Here is a 16,598-nt window from a genome sequence, read left to right as displayed (position 1 = left end):
CGGGTATACTTAAAATTATATTAATAACAAATATTACAAGAAAACGGAATCACTTGTGGTGACATAATTCTAAAACGCCTAGCAAATTCAACTAGCAATGAAGGACAAATAAAGTAACCGTATAGACATACTGTAGTGACAGGCGTTGGTTTCTCAATTTAACTGTCAAGCGAATCTCAATTCTCAGTTATGCTAGTTTGCAAGTGTAGCTTATTAAGAAAACTGTTATCAATTTATTTCCTGATCGCGTTCATAATGCTTCCAATTATACTATGTGAAAACCGCTATTAAAACAATATCTTCCTTCAAACCACGTATAATTTATTCTAATTCAATGTATCTATTATTGGAAACTTCTTTATTGTAGTTTTTTTTTTTTTTTTGTTTATCAGATTTGTATTAGCGCAGATAAAATAATATATAGGTATTAGTTTATCAATAACTAATAATTTAATATTATGGTAGTATATCGTTATCAATATTGCAGAAACTTAAAAGCGTTTTTAAAAGGGTCCCGAAAAAATCTCTCACTTAACAATGAGGATCCTAAAACTACTACAAAATGTGATATTTTGAAATACTTCAAACGCAAAATAGGTTATTTCACGTGATATTAATTAACTTTTCATAAGACCCTTGATCTGATTACAGTAACAGTATGAATGCATAACGGAACTTAACATAGATCGTGTAGAACCTGGAATACATTGGAGGCATGTCGTTAACACAACCCCGTGTGGATCCAAGGTCAGCTGACCTCTGTGGGAAGTCCACGTAATTTTAGTACTGTTTTTATTTATGACATTGTTAATTACGCATATAAATACGTAAATAATTACGTATACTTTTGATGCTAATATTCTTCAAGTAAATATAAACTTTGTTCAAATAATTAAAATTCTTTTGTGTGTTTAATAGCAATCAAAACATGGACAACAAATAAATAACAATTAAATTTTTGTCTTTTGATCTAAGTATCTAAAAGATCGTCTGACTGATTTTTGTTTGTTTCTTTTAGTACGAACACATCATTTAGAAATAATTTGAGAATTTAAATCACTGGATAGATTTTCACTAAAATGATCATATCTACTTTTTGGAAAATGATCACGACCTGTACGAACAACCATGTAACACGAAAAATTCTACCTAATCTCTATCTTAATAATTAGGAAATAGGAATGAATTGTTGGTATAGTATTAAAATAATTTATGCATAACATATTCAAAACGCTAACATATTTTAATTAAACGCACTCCTGTGGCTATACGAAGAATAGAGAAATTTTGACTTTACAAAAATAATAGCTTTATCTGAACTTCGAAGCGAATTATGTAAAAACGGTGTCGAAGTTCAAATAGTGTATAACGAATAACTAAATTATAGAGGGCAAGTGCAGTGTTTGTTGTAAAGTAAAGCGCCAGGAAGACTAACAACCAGTCGTTAGCGATCTGACTATAGCTAGGTGTGTTTTGAGCATGAGGATGCGTTGAACACTAAGCTCTAAGGCCAAACACCCGTGACCCATAGCATGTAAACATAAATCGTAAAGATGACAATCTCAACTTCAAAGGAATTTAATTAACTGCATGTGACTTGTTATTTTAGCTACTACACGACGCGTACACCTTACCTTTGCTTTACCTTATCTACAACGGCAAAGGATGTGTTCAATTAATTGTTATGTTAATTGCTAGGCATATCTATATTTTAATATAAATCGCTAAAGATTTTTAAAAATTAAGCGTGGTTGATCAAAACTAACTTATCCACCCAATAACAACATCCAAAAAACCAAGGTTAAAGTATCCCGTTTCATTATTTCTTCTTTAAATTTTTGAGTAGCGGTGACCTTGAAAGTAGATACAAGAAAAAATAATTAATTTACTTCTTCTGGCTTAAGTACTGTCAAATTATATTAAACCAACTGTAATCTTAAAGAAATAAAAAATCTAATGGATGCTGGTTATATGTCACGTCAACATACATTTTTCACATCTTTGTCACAGATTGGTGAAAGTTTGACTTGTTATATTATACAAATAACCCGCCATCGACTGATTTCTTACAAATCTGACGGGTCCCTCAGAGCAAATTCCTTTTTAGTTAGATATAAGACCGAAAATACTTATCTATAGGTAGGCGCGTTCGAGTAAAATGTAAATCCCAAAATTCTATCTGGTATGGGCTTCTCTACTATGTTACTACGTTAAAATTCTTGCATCATTATGCATATAAGTATTTTCACAAAAGAAGTCCCACAGACCACAGTAAAAGTATGAACTATGAACTAAATTTGACATGTCGGCCATATTCTAGAAAAAGTCGTGACTTCTTTTTTTTTATGTCATAGTCGGCAATGGAGCTGGTGGGTCGCCTAATGGTAAGCGCTACCACCGCCCATGAACATTTGAAGAGGCGTAAGGTTAATTGCAGACCTTACGCCTCTACAAATGGATTGCCGACTTTAATTGGGAAGGGATTAGGAAAGGATTAATGAAAGGACTTCTTCCATGTCCCATTATATAGGAAATTTAATTTTAAATAATAAATAAATGCATGTATACATTGAAGACCTCACACATCATTTACTGTTTGGTGATCACTGTGATGGGTGATAAATAAAAATTTAGTCTTTATATCGATACTTTTGTGGGAAATAAATAAATAAACATCCCCATTTAACACAAACAAATGGTTATTTGAGAAATCTCCATAACATGAACTTATACTGAGGTCCCAACACTGCATTACTTCTGTTATTCTTTTCTATCTGGAATTCCATCGTTTCATTTTACAGTCATAGTTACTTCTCTAACTGAGACATCGAACTTCATATCCAAGCTTTGTATCAGAGATAACGAAATTTGGTTTGGTAACTTACTTTTCTCTTATTTTTTACTTTACTACATAAGGATGTTTATTTGAAAAATACCGATACGAAGGCCGAAATTGTTATGAGTACTACAGAAACTAAACTTTATATTTGAAGATAAGAAAGACATTGTAGAAGAATTCAGATTAAAGATAAAATTCAATCAATGAAACCCTCTGTAAATGAGACAAATATTTATTTATATCTGAATACATATGTAATGCAGTGGTGGCTCAGTGGTGAGAACCTCGGACTTCAAATCGATAAGTTGGGGTTCGAGACCGGGAGAGTGTGCAGGAAATAAATTGATTTCTCAATTTATCTGCATATGTGAATAACGTGATGAAATCGGTATGTTGTGTCAAAAATTCGTGGATCATGGCCTCATAGGAGGCCTGTGTCCCAGCAGTGGGAACATATATGGACTGATGATGATGATGATGATGATGATGATGAATATATCGCAGACACTGTATAGTGAATCCATTCTTACCCAGTGTTGTAATACAACAAGAATCAATGTTACTCTTGTTAAAATCAATTTTCAGGGATATAAAAATATGCCTAATGACTTTGAGAAATATGTATAGGTATAATGGGAACCATACAAGTAAATAAATTAGGTAATTAATTGTGCTATGGTCCATTTGCATATCCGATGTCGCCATTTTCTTTGAAAATGTAACATTCATATTCGTTCATACATACGTGAGTAATACAGTAAGTTCGTGTACTTCCGAAAACCGCATGTAATGTGAATACGCGAATTTCGAGGCGAATAGCGAGGGCACTGTTTACATATGCGTGTTCGTTATTCGTCTCCACAGATTAAAAACTAGTTTCTACGTAACAGATGCGATGACTACTTTTCCGCACCTAGTTACAAATTGTTCCGTTTTGGCGCTACGGTAGCTTCTCACTAGTGCTTACCGATATCAATACATAACTTTTTAATATCGATACTAGTGATGTCCCCTAATTAATTAGCGTTCGCCTCGCTATTTGCACGAATATGTAATGCATTATTTAATGCTGTTATTTGTTAGTAGTTACATCATTTATTGCTATGTAGAAAATTAAAACCGCTAATGATAAAAAGCATATTGAAATTGTGTTCATACATATGTTATTTACTTTGTCTGCATTTAATGGCTAATAATCTTTTGATGGGTATTAAATATACTTTCTAACGAGGAAACTGCAATTAAATTTAAAAAGCATGGTATCTGGATCTGGCACATTATAAAAAATTACCTGGACAATGATAGGTACTGAATACGTCACAACAGACATGTGTATGACAAAAATGGTGTCCGTTTACCAGCTGGCACTCAATTTTTAATCAAAAAATTGTTTTTATTGTAAGTGTAGTGTTATGGCGTCTGTTCTGGATTTAATAAAACACTACCAGCATGCAATTGAGAAATATCCTAGTGATGAGAAAAATGTAAGTGTATTTTAATGCATTGAATCTACTAAAGTTTTCCATTTATGAGATAATTTCGTAATTTAGTAATCCTGAAACTCGTAATCTCCCATAATATTTACCTGTAAAAATGGCGTTTATTTTACGCTCTTATAAATTTACATGGCAAATGTTTAATGTACAGTTACTATCTCCATCATTTCTATACAATATACGATGTTTCTTTTCCTTGTTATAAGAAAAAACTGCGTAATTTCATTCTGATGTACACAACGTTTTCGACAAAATAGTTACACATATTCAAGAGAATTTGTTAATAATACAAATTCAAGTAATGTAACTTGTAATTAATTGTTGCAGATTTTAAAGTGTATAGACAAATTATTTCACCTTGGTGTGACAGTTCAGCATTTGCAAGAGACGGGTGTAGGACGAACAGTTAATGCCTTACGCAAAGAGCCAGGTGATGTTGGCCAGGCTGCAAGAGCACTTGTGTACAAATGGAAGTTAATGGTTGCTTCTGAAGAGAGTGACCAAGAGGGAGATCAGAATGATGACAGTGAGCGTCTTAAATATTAGAATTTATGCATTGTTCATATATTTCTATTATTAATAAACACGTGTATACTCAAATGTTTTTATGTTTTGGTGTTTTGTCCCTTACTTTTACAGCGGCAGCTCTAATTGTTTATTGTATACCAATAGTATAAATTCTTAATAAAATTTAACTTCAAAAAATCATATCAAATTGTATTAATACTTTTAAAAATAAACATATTTTCTCTTAGCCACAAAATACAATGGACATGATGATGCAGATTCTGAGGATAACAATAAGTCTAAATACAAGCAAGAAAAAAAGTCATCTGATCGATCTTCACGAAATGATAATATGCATGGACATATGAATGGTGATCATGGTAAAAGTAAAAGGAAATATCACAGTAGTGAGGTTAGTTTCTTTGTATGTTGTAATTTTAAATAATGAAAATTCTTAGTTTGTAATCTGTTTAAGTTTTTTGACTTGATTGTTATTTAGTGCAAAATAATTTTAAGTTTTACTTTATTACTAGTTGTGCCCCGTGGTTTCCGTTTTTCACCCACCTAAGGCTTTATCCCGTAGGAATATCGGGATAAAAAGTGGCCTATTAGTTACTCCAGTTGTCCTGCTATCTACATACCAAATTTCATTGCTATCGGTTCAGTAGTTTTTGTGTGAAAGAGTTACAAACATACACACATCCTTACAAACTTTCGCATTTAATGTTATTAATATTATTATAGTAGAAAGTAGGATTTGAAAAATATTGATAGCTATGTGGATTCATATTTATTATTATTTATGTGTTTTCAGGAAGATGAACCAGATGTAAAGAAATCTAAACTGTCACAACCAAAAGAAAATGGTTACAAAGTAAAAAGAGAATCTGAATCTAAATCAGAAAGATCAAACAGTGACAGTGAGAGTGAAGATGACTCTTCTGATAGTGACAGTGACAGTAATGCCTCTCAATCTTCTGAAGAAGATAAAGTGTCACCAGCTAAGCTCAAAGAAGAAAAGAAAGATAAACATCACCCTTCTAGGAAAGAAAGCTCAAGCCATAATTACAGTTACCATAAATCTGAAAATAATTCTGAAAGAGATAAAAAGGTTATAGATAAACATTCTAAACATAGTGATAATTCCAGACTCACAGAATCCAGTAAAGAAAGAAATCATAGTTCACATAAGCATAAAAGATCATCAGAATCCAAAGACAAAGATAATTCAAGGGAGTATAAAGATCGAAAAGATAAACAACCAGAGAAGAAAGATAAAGAAAATAGATCATCTGAAAAGAAACAATCATCACATAAAGATAAATATTCAGAGAAAGAAAAAAAAGTTAAACATGAGGAATCATCAAAACATAGCAGTTCTGAAAAGCAAAAAACAGATAGAGAAAAATCGTCAAGTAAACATACATCTGGTAGGTCAGCAGAAAAAGAAAAGTCCTTAGAAAAAGAGAAAGGACATAAAGAGGAATCTTCAAACAAACATAGTAATTCCGATAAACATAAAAGCAGTAATTCAGAGAAAAACAAAAGTAACACAGACAAAAGCACTAGTAAACCAGAAAAACATTCTTCTAGTTCTGAAAAGGAAAGACTGAAAGAAAAAGAAAGATCTGATAAACAAAAACAAAAAAGCTCATCAGATCAGATTATAAAAGATAAACACGAAAAGAAAGAAAGAAGTGAAAATAAAGAGAAGCACAGTTCCTTGAGCAAAGAAAAAAGTAGTTCCTCTAAAGAGAAAGATAGCAAAAGTGATAAACGTCATTCTTCATCAAGTGATGGTACTTCAAAAGAAGTGAGCAAAAAGTCTAAAAGTGATAGAAGTGAAAGTAGTAGTCGAAAAGATAAGCATAAGTCTAGTTCTAGTAAGTCAAGTAGTAAGGCAAATGATGTACCAAAGAAAAAGTCTCATACAAGCAGCAATGATAGTGATGATGGGATTGACTGTGGATCGGGTAAGCAGAATTCATAACCTTTCTGATATTATTAATGGCAAAGTATGTTTGTTTGTATGTCTTTCTATCACATCTTAATGGAGAGTTTTTTTTTCTGTTGATATTTAGTTTTTATTATAGTGACAAATCTCAATCCGGTGGGATTTTTTTTTTTTTTTTGGGATTAAGCCATGGGCATGCAACAGTTATTTTAATGTAATGATATGTTTGAAATAAAATAGTCTTTTGAAGTACTTTTTTAGTTTAGTTGTTTAGTTGTATAATTTATGTTCCAATTTATTTATTTTAGGAGCAAGCTTTGCTGAAGCATTAGGCATGGTCAGTCCAGTGAAAACTAAAAAAAAATCTATTAAAGAGACACAGTCACCTAACAGTTCCTTCAATGGAGATGTAAGTAAAAATATATAGTTTATATTATTATGTAATTATGTGCTCCATTTCTAAAAGTTCATATAGAATCGAAAAATACTGCTTACATCTACAAATTTTTTGCTCTCTCTCTTGTTAATTGTCTAGCATGGAATGCAGGTAGCCCGCTTTCGAATTCTGATGATAAAAAATAAAATCATACAAGTGCGAGCCGCAATTGCGAAATGGTTTCGTACAAATTAACTTAAAGGCAACTGCAAAAAGTTGGTCATTCATACAATTTGTGACCGTCCCAATTATTACTTCCTGATTTTTTGTTAATTTCTAATTCCCTTATCATGATTTCCAGCTCAGCCCGGCCAATCTATTAGCGCCAACTGCAAAACTTGCACCCTTACCTAATATTGAAATATCGGCGTTACCGGAAATTTCACCAAACTACAAACCGCGGCCGCCGCCTAAATTCCTACCACATTTCGAAGATCTGGACTTGAATACGGTCATGTCTTCAAAGAACCAAAGGTAATAAATACTTACCATTTCACTAATAGTACAATTATGATTATTTTCGATCAAGTCCTTTTCTTAGCGGTGATTCTTGGAAAAAAATTTGTTTCTTTTATTTAAATTAGCAACATCTCAGTAAAGAAAGAAGATATTATTAAATCAGAGAAGCTAATGGTAGAGCGTCTACAAAATGCATAAAATGTTAAATATGTATGCAATGAAAAAGATTAGTGACTTTCTTCGTGTCCTATATTAATCAAGTGTATGCACTTTTTTCAGAACAAAAGTTTACTCTGGAAATAAAGTATTAGGAAAAATCCCTTCTTTATATGAAATGTGTGTTCAAGTGCTTCAGGAACATATAGACGGTAAATATAAATACTATATTGTGAATGTTTTAGGTGAATAAAAATGTTTCATGCATATATATTGATACAATTTCAAAAAGTCTTATGGCTTTATCTAAACGTATCATAATGCAATGATTAATCTATTTACATGTATAAAAGTGGGTAGTGTTAAAAGTTAGTTTAACCACTCACAACTCAAAAACTGCTGAAACAGATTTTAATATTTTTTTTTTTTTGTATCAGCTTGGTGACAATACCTGTTAAAACTTAAAACGTCTTCCAAAAAGAAGTTCCTGACTGAGGCAGAGCCAACAGCTAGTATATAATAAACAAGTTTAAAAAAATTCCAGCCCTCGAATACACCGGTGGTGTGCCATACGAGATATTGAAACCGGTCGTGGACAGAGCGTCCCCACAGCAGCTGTTCATGCTTGAGCATTACAACCCATACCTCATGGAAGACACGGACCACCTCTGGCAGAGATTCTGCGAGAAACACTTCCGCAACAAGAAACGGATGGAGATGGAAACATGGAGGGAAATGTACATGGTGAGTGTTTATATTATAATTTCTTATTAAACATCTGAATACACTAATATCTATATATTATTATTATTAAAATATATGACATCTATATGTCATATATTTTAGACTAAACAGAAGATAAAAAAAAATATAAAAAAATTATGGAGAGAGTTCACTTCTGAGTGATAAGGCCGCTCAACAAATTGTACTCTTTTTTCTATCTTGTTATTAATATATTTTTTTAAGTTTCCTTACCTTTACAATTTTTGTTGAAGTATAATAAAATAAATAAAATATATGTTTAATATTAATTTGACCCATTAGCAAGACATGATCTTCTCCTTATTGTGTGGACATATAAGGTCATTTTAACATTGGACAATGTATCACTATCAGTAGTAGGTAGTAACAAATACTGTATGTGATATTTAATAAATAGAAAAATCTGCAATGACTATCACTAGTGCTGATTTTTTTTTTTTTCAACATATGTAACGTTTTGTAATTCATTGCGTTTTCTATAATTATCGTTTTATTATAGCGATGTCAAGAAGAACAAGAGATAAAACTGAAATCACTCACAGAGAATATCAAAATTGCTCAAGAAGCGAAAAAGGCGCCTATAAAGCAAACGAAAATGGCATATGTTGACACAGTCGTTAAACCACCGAGAAATATTGCTAGGAAACAGGTAAGCGCTCTATAATACCTATAAGTAATTGAATAACACATCAAATATGATTCTTTGATTAGTAGATGATATGAAATTAAAAAAAGAAGACATTCTATGTATCACTGTATTTTTATATAACTTATTATATTCTCTTATAAATGTCTAAAAAAAAATTTTGTTCTAAATAGGTGAAGGTAAATAAAGAACGAATGTTTCTGAGAAAATTTAAAATATTAATTTCAGCTAACCCTAATACCTAACTCGAATTTATTTCAGGCCCAACACGGTACAGCATTTGCAGCAACAGCCAGCCCTGCAGCAAGAGTGGCAGCTCTAGCCTCAGCCCCTAACGTACTGAAAGGAGGAAGACCAGCACCTGTCGCCACAGCATCATCACCCTTCATTAAACCCAAAAAAGCACCTCTAATGCAAAAAGCCCTACAGTTCATGAGAGGACGGAAACGATGATATATAATGTCGATATTTAGATGTATGTATCATGTCATCTATTCATAGTAATTGTGTTGAGGCTGCACTTCAAGTTTATCCAATTTGCAGTTAGTAATTCAATGTCCAATGCAATTATGCTACGGCACGGTAATCGTACATAATACCTGGGGAAAAATATAGTCATAAGCTGTATTACTCATGTGTTAAATGTAAATAAAATATCATCACACAATAAATGATTAAAATTAATCTTTCCGTGCTTAATATAGAACTTGTTAATATTGCGCCCCGGTAATTGCATTAGATTTAGTTGAATTACTTTGACTTATAAGTATTTTAGCTTAAGTAAGTCATAAATTGGATAGACTTAATTGTTTGTATAGCTCCTTATAGGAAACACTTAGAATTGAGTAACTCCTTCACTGAAGCTGAAATAAATGTTCTTGCATTTGCAAGATAGCTTGTCGACTTAGATTTTATAATAAAATCATCCCAAAAATTTAAATTATAGTGACCATAGTAGTGTCTGTTTTGATTGACTTTATTATTACAAAAGTTATATATCTTCTAATTTTCATTTTTAAGTAAAACAAAAGTTAAAAAGGGCCTTGCATGATCTATAAATATTAAAGTGATGTTAGGATTATTTATTCTATTTTTCCTGTTAAAAATCAAAGACCCGAAACAACATACAGAGTACTTTAATAATTACCCCTACAACTTGAAAAAACTATTCCAAATTGTTTAGAAATAATTTAATTTCCCATTAACAAATTAACAATATGAATTATTCACCCATTTTTGTAAACAGATGTACACATTTTTTGTGTTGGAGTTCAATGAAATAATTTGAAAATTGACATTTATTACTAAACAAACAAACCCTTTAAGGTTTATTTTAAATGTTTTTTTTTTAATAAACAAATAAGGAAACATTCAATTATCACTATGTACACTAAAAATACTCCAATCTTATACATCCTTTCCTTGTATATTTAAGTATACATTAATTATTTAAATCTAATTTTCGAGTCAAACAACACCTACAGTATCCTTTTTGAATAAAAATACAACTATTTTATTAAATAATGAAATGATTGACCTGATAAATTCTCAGTTACAAGGCTTTTTGTATTAAATTACATTCTATTTCTACATTACATGACGTAACTGTAATTTTTTTACATAAAGTTTGTAAAAAATTAAGGGAAACTCATACTGAATTGACACATATTTTTTGCGATATATAATTATGATTTTTAATCAGATTGTTGGTTACTTCCTTTATTCCTCTATAATTTATTACCTGTTGTCAAACATTTTTCAATTATGTTAAGTGTGTGTTCTTTTTCAAAGTAATTGATACCTTTACCACAATAGGTTAAGTGTCAATAGGTGGTCTAAAATACAAAATATTGAGAATAAAAATAAAAAGTTTTTCCAAATGCATTTTCCATTTCACTATTTGCATTAATTTAAGTCTGGGAAGTAATTTTGTTCCTTTTAAAGACCTAAGACGAAATATGTATGTTATTTAGAATTGATAAAATTAGGAAATAATGCGAATTTGAGAATATAAGTGTAGAAAATATTTTTATTTTTACAACGCCAATCTGAGATCAACTGCAATAAAAAAAAGATTCCTGATAAGATAAGAAAATGTGCACTTAATTAGTTGACTACCCTTATTTTAGGGCTACCTGGGTTTTAATAGAGTAGTTAAATATATCTTGTGAATGTTTTGGAATATTTTTTATCTAAAAACATCATTTTATGAATTATTGTCTAGATGTAATTTTAGAACAAATGAAATAAAGACATAATATACTGTATATAAATATCTGGAATTTATTATTTATTTAATCCAATTACATAATTTCATATATCCGATTATTGATAATAAAATGATACTCAAATTCAGCTAGCTAGCTAATATCTTGTTATCCTGTGAATGTTAAATAAATGGCAATTAAAATGTTACTGCATTGATATATTTTAACTTTAAAATATAGAGCACCTTTTCTTTTTTTATTTTATTCTTAAATATCCTTTATGAAAGTAATCTTTATTTACAAATTAAAAATATAGCAATGCATAAGTGTTGAAAATAAAGAATATTTTTTTATTCAAATTCAAGTAGTTACTATTATTTCATTACATTTGATTATGTGTGTTATGACTTGTTTAGCTAGCAATTTCAAAGGCTAATTTTGCACACAGACTGACATGAAGTTTGTAACTTATAATAAGCCATTATCCCATTTGAGGCTTGCAACAATTACATTATAATTTTTTTATGTATGCAGTCAGTTTAAAAGAAAAAAAATTGAAATATTTAAGAAAATTATATAAGCGGTTCTTGTGATTTTAAAACACAATAGCAAAATATAGTGTAACACTGTTTAGAAGCTATTATAAGTATATATAATATAATTATATTCATAAATCTTATTTTCTTTTTGAATTTGAAATACATGTTAAACATTTGCAAGATGCAAATAGTTCTTTGAATTTATTAACAGTTCATTAACTCTTATATGTTTGTGTTCTATTTATTATTCAATGATGTATTAATTGTCTTTATTTCTATTGTATTTTCTTTGAACATGCCATTATAATACTGTTTTGTGATTCATTATATTTAGTTTATGAAATCAAAGAATGTCATTTTATTTTATGATATTTATTTTTTTATCCTTTCTATTGCTATAATATTCTCAGGTACAATTTAAAATATTAGTAGTTTTGTGGAAACTAAAACTAAACAACTGTTTTTTATATACTACTTCTTTGGTTCTTCTTTCTTACCATAATAAAGTTTAATTATAGCTTAATTATTACATTTCTACATTAGATCATTTCATAAATACATAAATTGGGATTAACAATAAAGATATAATTTCTTTTTATTTTTCTATAATAATTACATGTATTTTTTTACATTTAGATCTTAAAATATACATAAGTTACATTTTTATCTTAAACTGTAACAATATATAATATATGGTAATGTTTCTAATATTTAAATTTAAAAAAGAAATTGAAAACATTAATATAATACAACATCAATATTTCTGAATTTTGATTTAAGTTGTTTTTCATAATCTGTGTTTATGATGCGTGGACATTGGTACAAAGCTAAAAACTTGAGCTTTTTATAATATTCTGATATTACATCTACAATAATAGGTGAAATATTTTTTATTCTTGATAAGCTCAGACTTTGCAAGGTGATTAAATTAGAACTGCCTAAAACTTTAAGCAATATCATTTCAGTGAAATTATTATTGTTCCAAATTTGCAAATGTTGTAATTCCTTAAAATTTACTAGCGATATAAGACCTTCATCTGTAAGGTTTTCACATCTTATAATTGCTAAATCCTTCAAATGAGCACACTTAGATAACATATTGAGACAGCAGTCATCAACAGAATCGCCTCCATAAATATGCAATGTCTCCAATTTACCTTGTTTACATGAAATTAATCTTTTAATAAACTCTAAGTCCAAATCCCTTATTTTCTCTATAAAAATATGGCTTAATTTGGTACAATCCAACAAAGAATCACAATTATTGAGAGTCAATCCAAAGTCAGACAATGCTAAATACTTAAGTTCTTTGAGTTGGTTAAAAGGAAACATCCAGTCAACATTATTTGACAGTTGAATAGAATTTTTCATGCTTAGTTTTTTCAGATGAGGCCATTTCTTAATATCTTCTTCAAAGTTTTTGCCAATCCTACACATAACCAATTCTAATGATACTAAATTATTACATTTCTCAACAACATCTTTGATAACAGAATAATTATAAACATATTGGATCTTTAAACTGAAAATAATTTCACTGTGTGTTAAAATTATCACCAAGTTTTTATCACTTACTTCACTCTGTCCTGGTTTACCAGAATAAACAAATGCAAATTGTCTCCATATACACGGATCACGGGCCAGTTTTCTCCATCTCTTACAAATATTCTCACAAGTGAGAATGTCTTCTAATGCTAGATTTTTAAATATTAGTACTAACAATTCATCAGGTAAATCATTCAGTTGAACCAAATTACCTTGATTATAATCATCCATGCTTCTTAATACTGTAAAAAATATATATACTTCATACACATAATTATTATAAATATAAAAATCAAGGCTACTTCATATACAAAAACAATGATATCTAATTTCTACCTTAATCGAAGATAAGTATTCCTTGTTCGAATTCAAATATTCGTAACAATTAAAACAATACTCCCTGCTCATCTTTTGCGTATTATTTTCAATTTTTGCAAATCATTGTAATTTCTAAATAAAATTTGGCCAAAATTCAAAATTTGTGATGACAAATACAATCTCATTCAAATAATTTTAAGGAAAAACATAGGTATGAGAAAAACACTAAAAATCAAAATCAAATAGACAATTGTGTGACATACGTCAAACTACATAAACAAACAAAACGTCAAATGGCATTTGACAGCGGCAAGCTAAAAAAGGGTAAGGGTAAATCAGTAATTTGTGTTTAGGCGTCACTGATTTTAGAAAAGTGTAATTGAACACAGCGTGTTAGCAATTAGCATCCTAAATTTATTAGTCAGGACAGTTTCTGATTGAAACATTTAGAAGCTTAATTAAAAACGCATTTAGATAGATGTAATCGCATTTAGTTACTTAAATCTTGAATTATTGAAATACTTATACTTGACTTTTATTAATAGCCTAATATTTTCAGGGATAATTTTTGTTAGAAATGAATAATTAAAGCATTGAATTTTAAATCTTAATACAAAATATCTTTCTTGGCATTTATATTTTCTAGTATATTGGTTTTTCAATTAACGGTGTCGGTGCCATAATTTATAAATATTATATATAAAATGATCTAGAATAATTTCTGAATCCGTTAGTTATAATCTGTACAAGCTGCCGTGATATTAAACCTTTAATCGTGAAATTATATAAAAATTCATTTTACTGAATGAACGTCGTACATTTTCTTAATGGTTAAAACAAACTATACTTAGATTCCAATTTCAATTTAAGTATTTTTTTTTTACTTGGTATAGGTATAGTTAAATACGAAGGTTTTTTTGGAACTAAAAAAGTTTATGAAGTTCAAAGGATAAAGGATATCCTTGTATTCACTGTCGGCCTGTTTGTCTCTCCGTCTGTCAGCAGGCTGAATCTTATCACCCGCAGTAGTTAGATAGTTGAAATATTTAGATATGATATTTTTCTTTTGCCGCTATAACTTCTAATATAAATCGAGGTTTGGTAACGGTCGGCACAGACAATTGGATGGATGACGAATTTTTTTTTTATGGTAGCTTTTAAGCTTATTGTACGGAAAGTGTAGCAACTACGACTCCTATTTAACCGATTTATATTTATGTATTTTGTGAAGAATAATTTTTAGAGTCAGAGAGAGTAGAGTTAGATTGCAAATAAGAATATCTGAGATTCGATTTGATCCCTAGTGAAAGAACGGAAAAAAGAACGATGGCTCTAACGTTGTTACTTAATAACACTCGATCAATTTGTCAATTTGTCTTGACGGTGTCGAGTCCACCGACGATTTTATCAGTTCTGGCAATATTTCAATGACTTGTACTTACCTACTACGCCCGTATTGGTAGCCAAAGAACCATAGATAATACGCTATAATGAGACGACGCACAGCGCCATAGCCATAGTCGCCGACTCGCAATCCGTCGGGGCGGGTCGTCTCTGCTGTTTTATTCTTTATAACACTTATAATTCGTGTATTTTGATTCAAGTGTAGAGCGACCCGATACCTTACCCGACTATAGTACTTAATTTCAAAATGTTGCACTTAAAAAATATCGCTAAGGCTGTCTCACCGCCTCTAAAAAATTCTATTCAAAATGAAGCAGTCAATAATATCCTCAAAATCGTACCTGCTGCAGTGAATGTCTCGTGTCGATCATATGCGAGTCATGAAATTCCAGATAGGCTTAAAGATATACCCACAAGTGCAAACCCACGATTCTTCGACATGGTGGAATATTTTTTCCACAGGGCGTGCCAAGTTATTGAAGACAAACTGGTTGAAGACATGAAATCCAGAGTCTCTATTGAAGAAAAGAAGAAGAAGGTAGCCGGTATCTTAAACATGATGCAGCCATGTGATCATATTATTGAAATACAGTTTCCATTGAGACGCGATTCTGGCGATTATGAAATGATCCTAGGATACAGAGCTCAACATTCCTCACACAGGACCCCAACTAAAGGAGGTAAGTTATTCATTTCGTATTGATCTAATATGAATATTGCTTATAACTTAACTACCCTACAATAGAAATAATTTCGCGTGGGATCGGTAGTCATTGTTGTCGTAGTATGATTATATACATATATTTATAGCACAGAAGACACGTGATTGTAGAATTCGCTGTTACGTAGATAACCAAATTAACAGGACACATAAACTGTAATATAAAAAATTAGATTACAGCTGTTATTAAAGTATTTTTGTAGTTAGGTAGTTCGATTTTTAGTATATTTATTTGCTTTATATTATAATAAAGAGAAAAATATATTCCATGGGTGTCAAATGAATTTTTCTAAGGTACGATACACCTGCTCTGTCTCCTCCTACCGTTTATAAATTTCGATATGTAATGTGTGAAATAAATATTTCAACTTCGATAATAAACAGAAATATAATAAAGTAAATCGTATTTTTATTTTTGTTAAAATAAACCTGAAATGTAGGGTACATCAGAAATAATCTTCCTTTTTTCGGCATGTTAAATGGTAAAACCTGAAACATTTTTTTGTGAAAGAATACATGAACAAATCAATTTCTAGGTGTTAGGTAACAGTGCGGCTAAAAAACCGCAGTTGTAAAATTGTCGTTCATAAAAAAGTTATATCATTAAAT

The 16,598-nt window shown here is 30.2% G+C and overlaps 2 protein-coding genes across 3 annotated transcripts; one reads left to right on the top strand and one right to left on the bottom strand.

Moving 5' to 3' along the window:
* The first annotated feature begins 4,130 nt into the window (after positions 1-4,130).
* On the top strand, positions 4,131-12,423 carry LOC119836425 (transcription elongation factor B polypeptide 3). Its single transcript, XM_038361744.1, has 10 exons — positions 4,131-4,323; positions 4,663-4,861; positions 5,091-5,254; positions 5,657-6,815; positions 7,105-7,205; positions 7,534-7,706; positions 7,971-8,059; positions 8,392-8,591; positions 9,109-9,258; positions 9,517-12,423. Exons 1-10 carry the CDS (start codon positions 4,252-4,254, stop codon positions 9,706-9,708), a joined length of 2,499 nt encoding a protein of 832 aa, XP_038217672.1. The 5' UTR covers positions 4,131-4,251; the 3' UTR covers positions 9,709-12,423.
* Positions 12,424-12,634: 211 nt separating this feature from the next.
* LOC119836432 (F-box protein SKIP19-like) lies at positions 12,635-14,110 on the bottom strand. Of its 2 annotated transcripts, none has more exons than XM_038361765.1 (2): positions 13,883-14,110; positions 12,635-13,806 (listed from the first exon to the last, which is right to left on the bottom strand). In XM_038361765.1, the coding sequence occupies exon 2, from the start codon at positions 13,775-13,777 to the stop codon at positions 12,740-12,742; it is 1,038 nt and encodes a 345-aa protein (XP_038217693.1). In that variant the 5' UTR covers positions 13,778-13,806; positions 13,883-14,110; the 3' UTR covers positions 12,635-12,739. The 2 variants fall into 2 exon arrangements, with proteins under 2 accessions (XP_038217693.1, XP_038217684.1); XM_038361756.1 differs by having other exon boundaries at positions 12,636-13,788.
* Positions 14,111-16,598: the final 2,488 nt, after the last annotated feature.

This window comes from Zerene cesonia, chromosome 3 (genome assembly GCF_012273895.1).
Source record: "Zerene cesonia ecotype Mississippi chromosome 3, Zerene_cesonia_1.1, whole genome shotgun sequence".
NCBI lineage: Eukaryota > Metazoa > Arthropoda > Insecta > Lepidoptera > Pieridae > Zerene > Zerene cesonia.
This window is presented reverse-complemented; position numbering and strand designations above follow the sequence as displayed.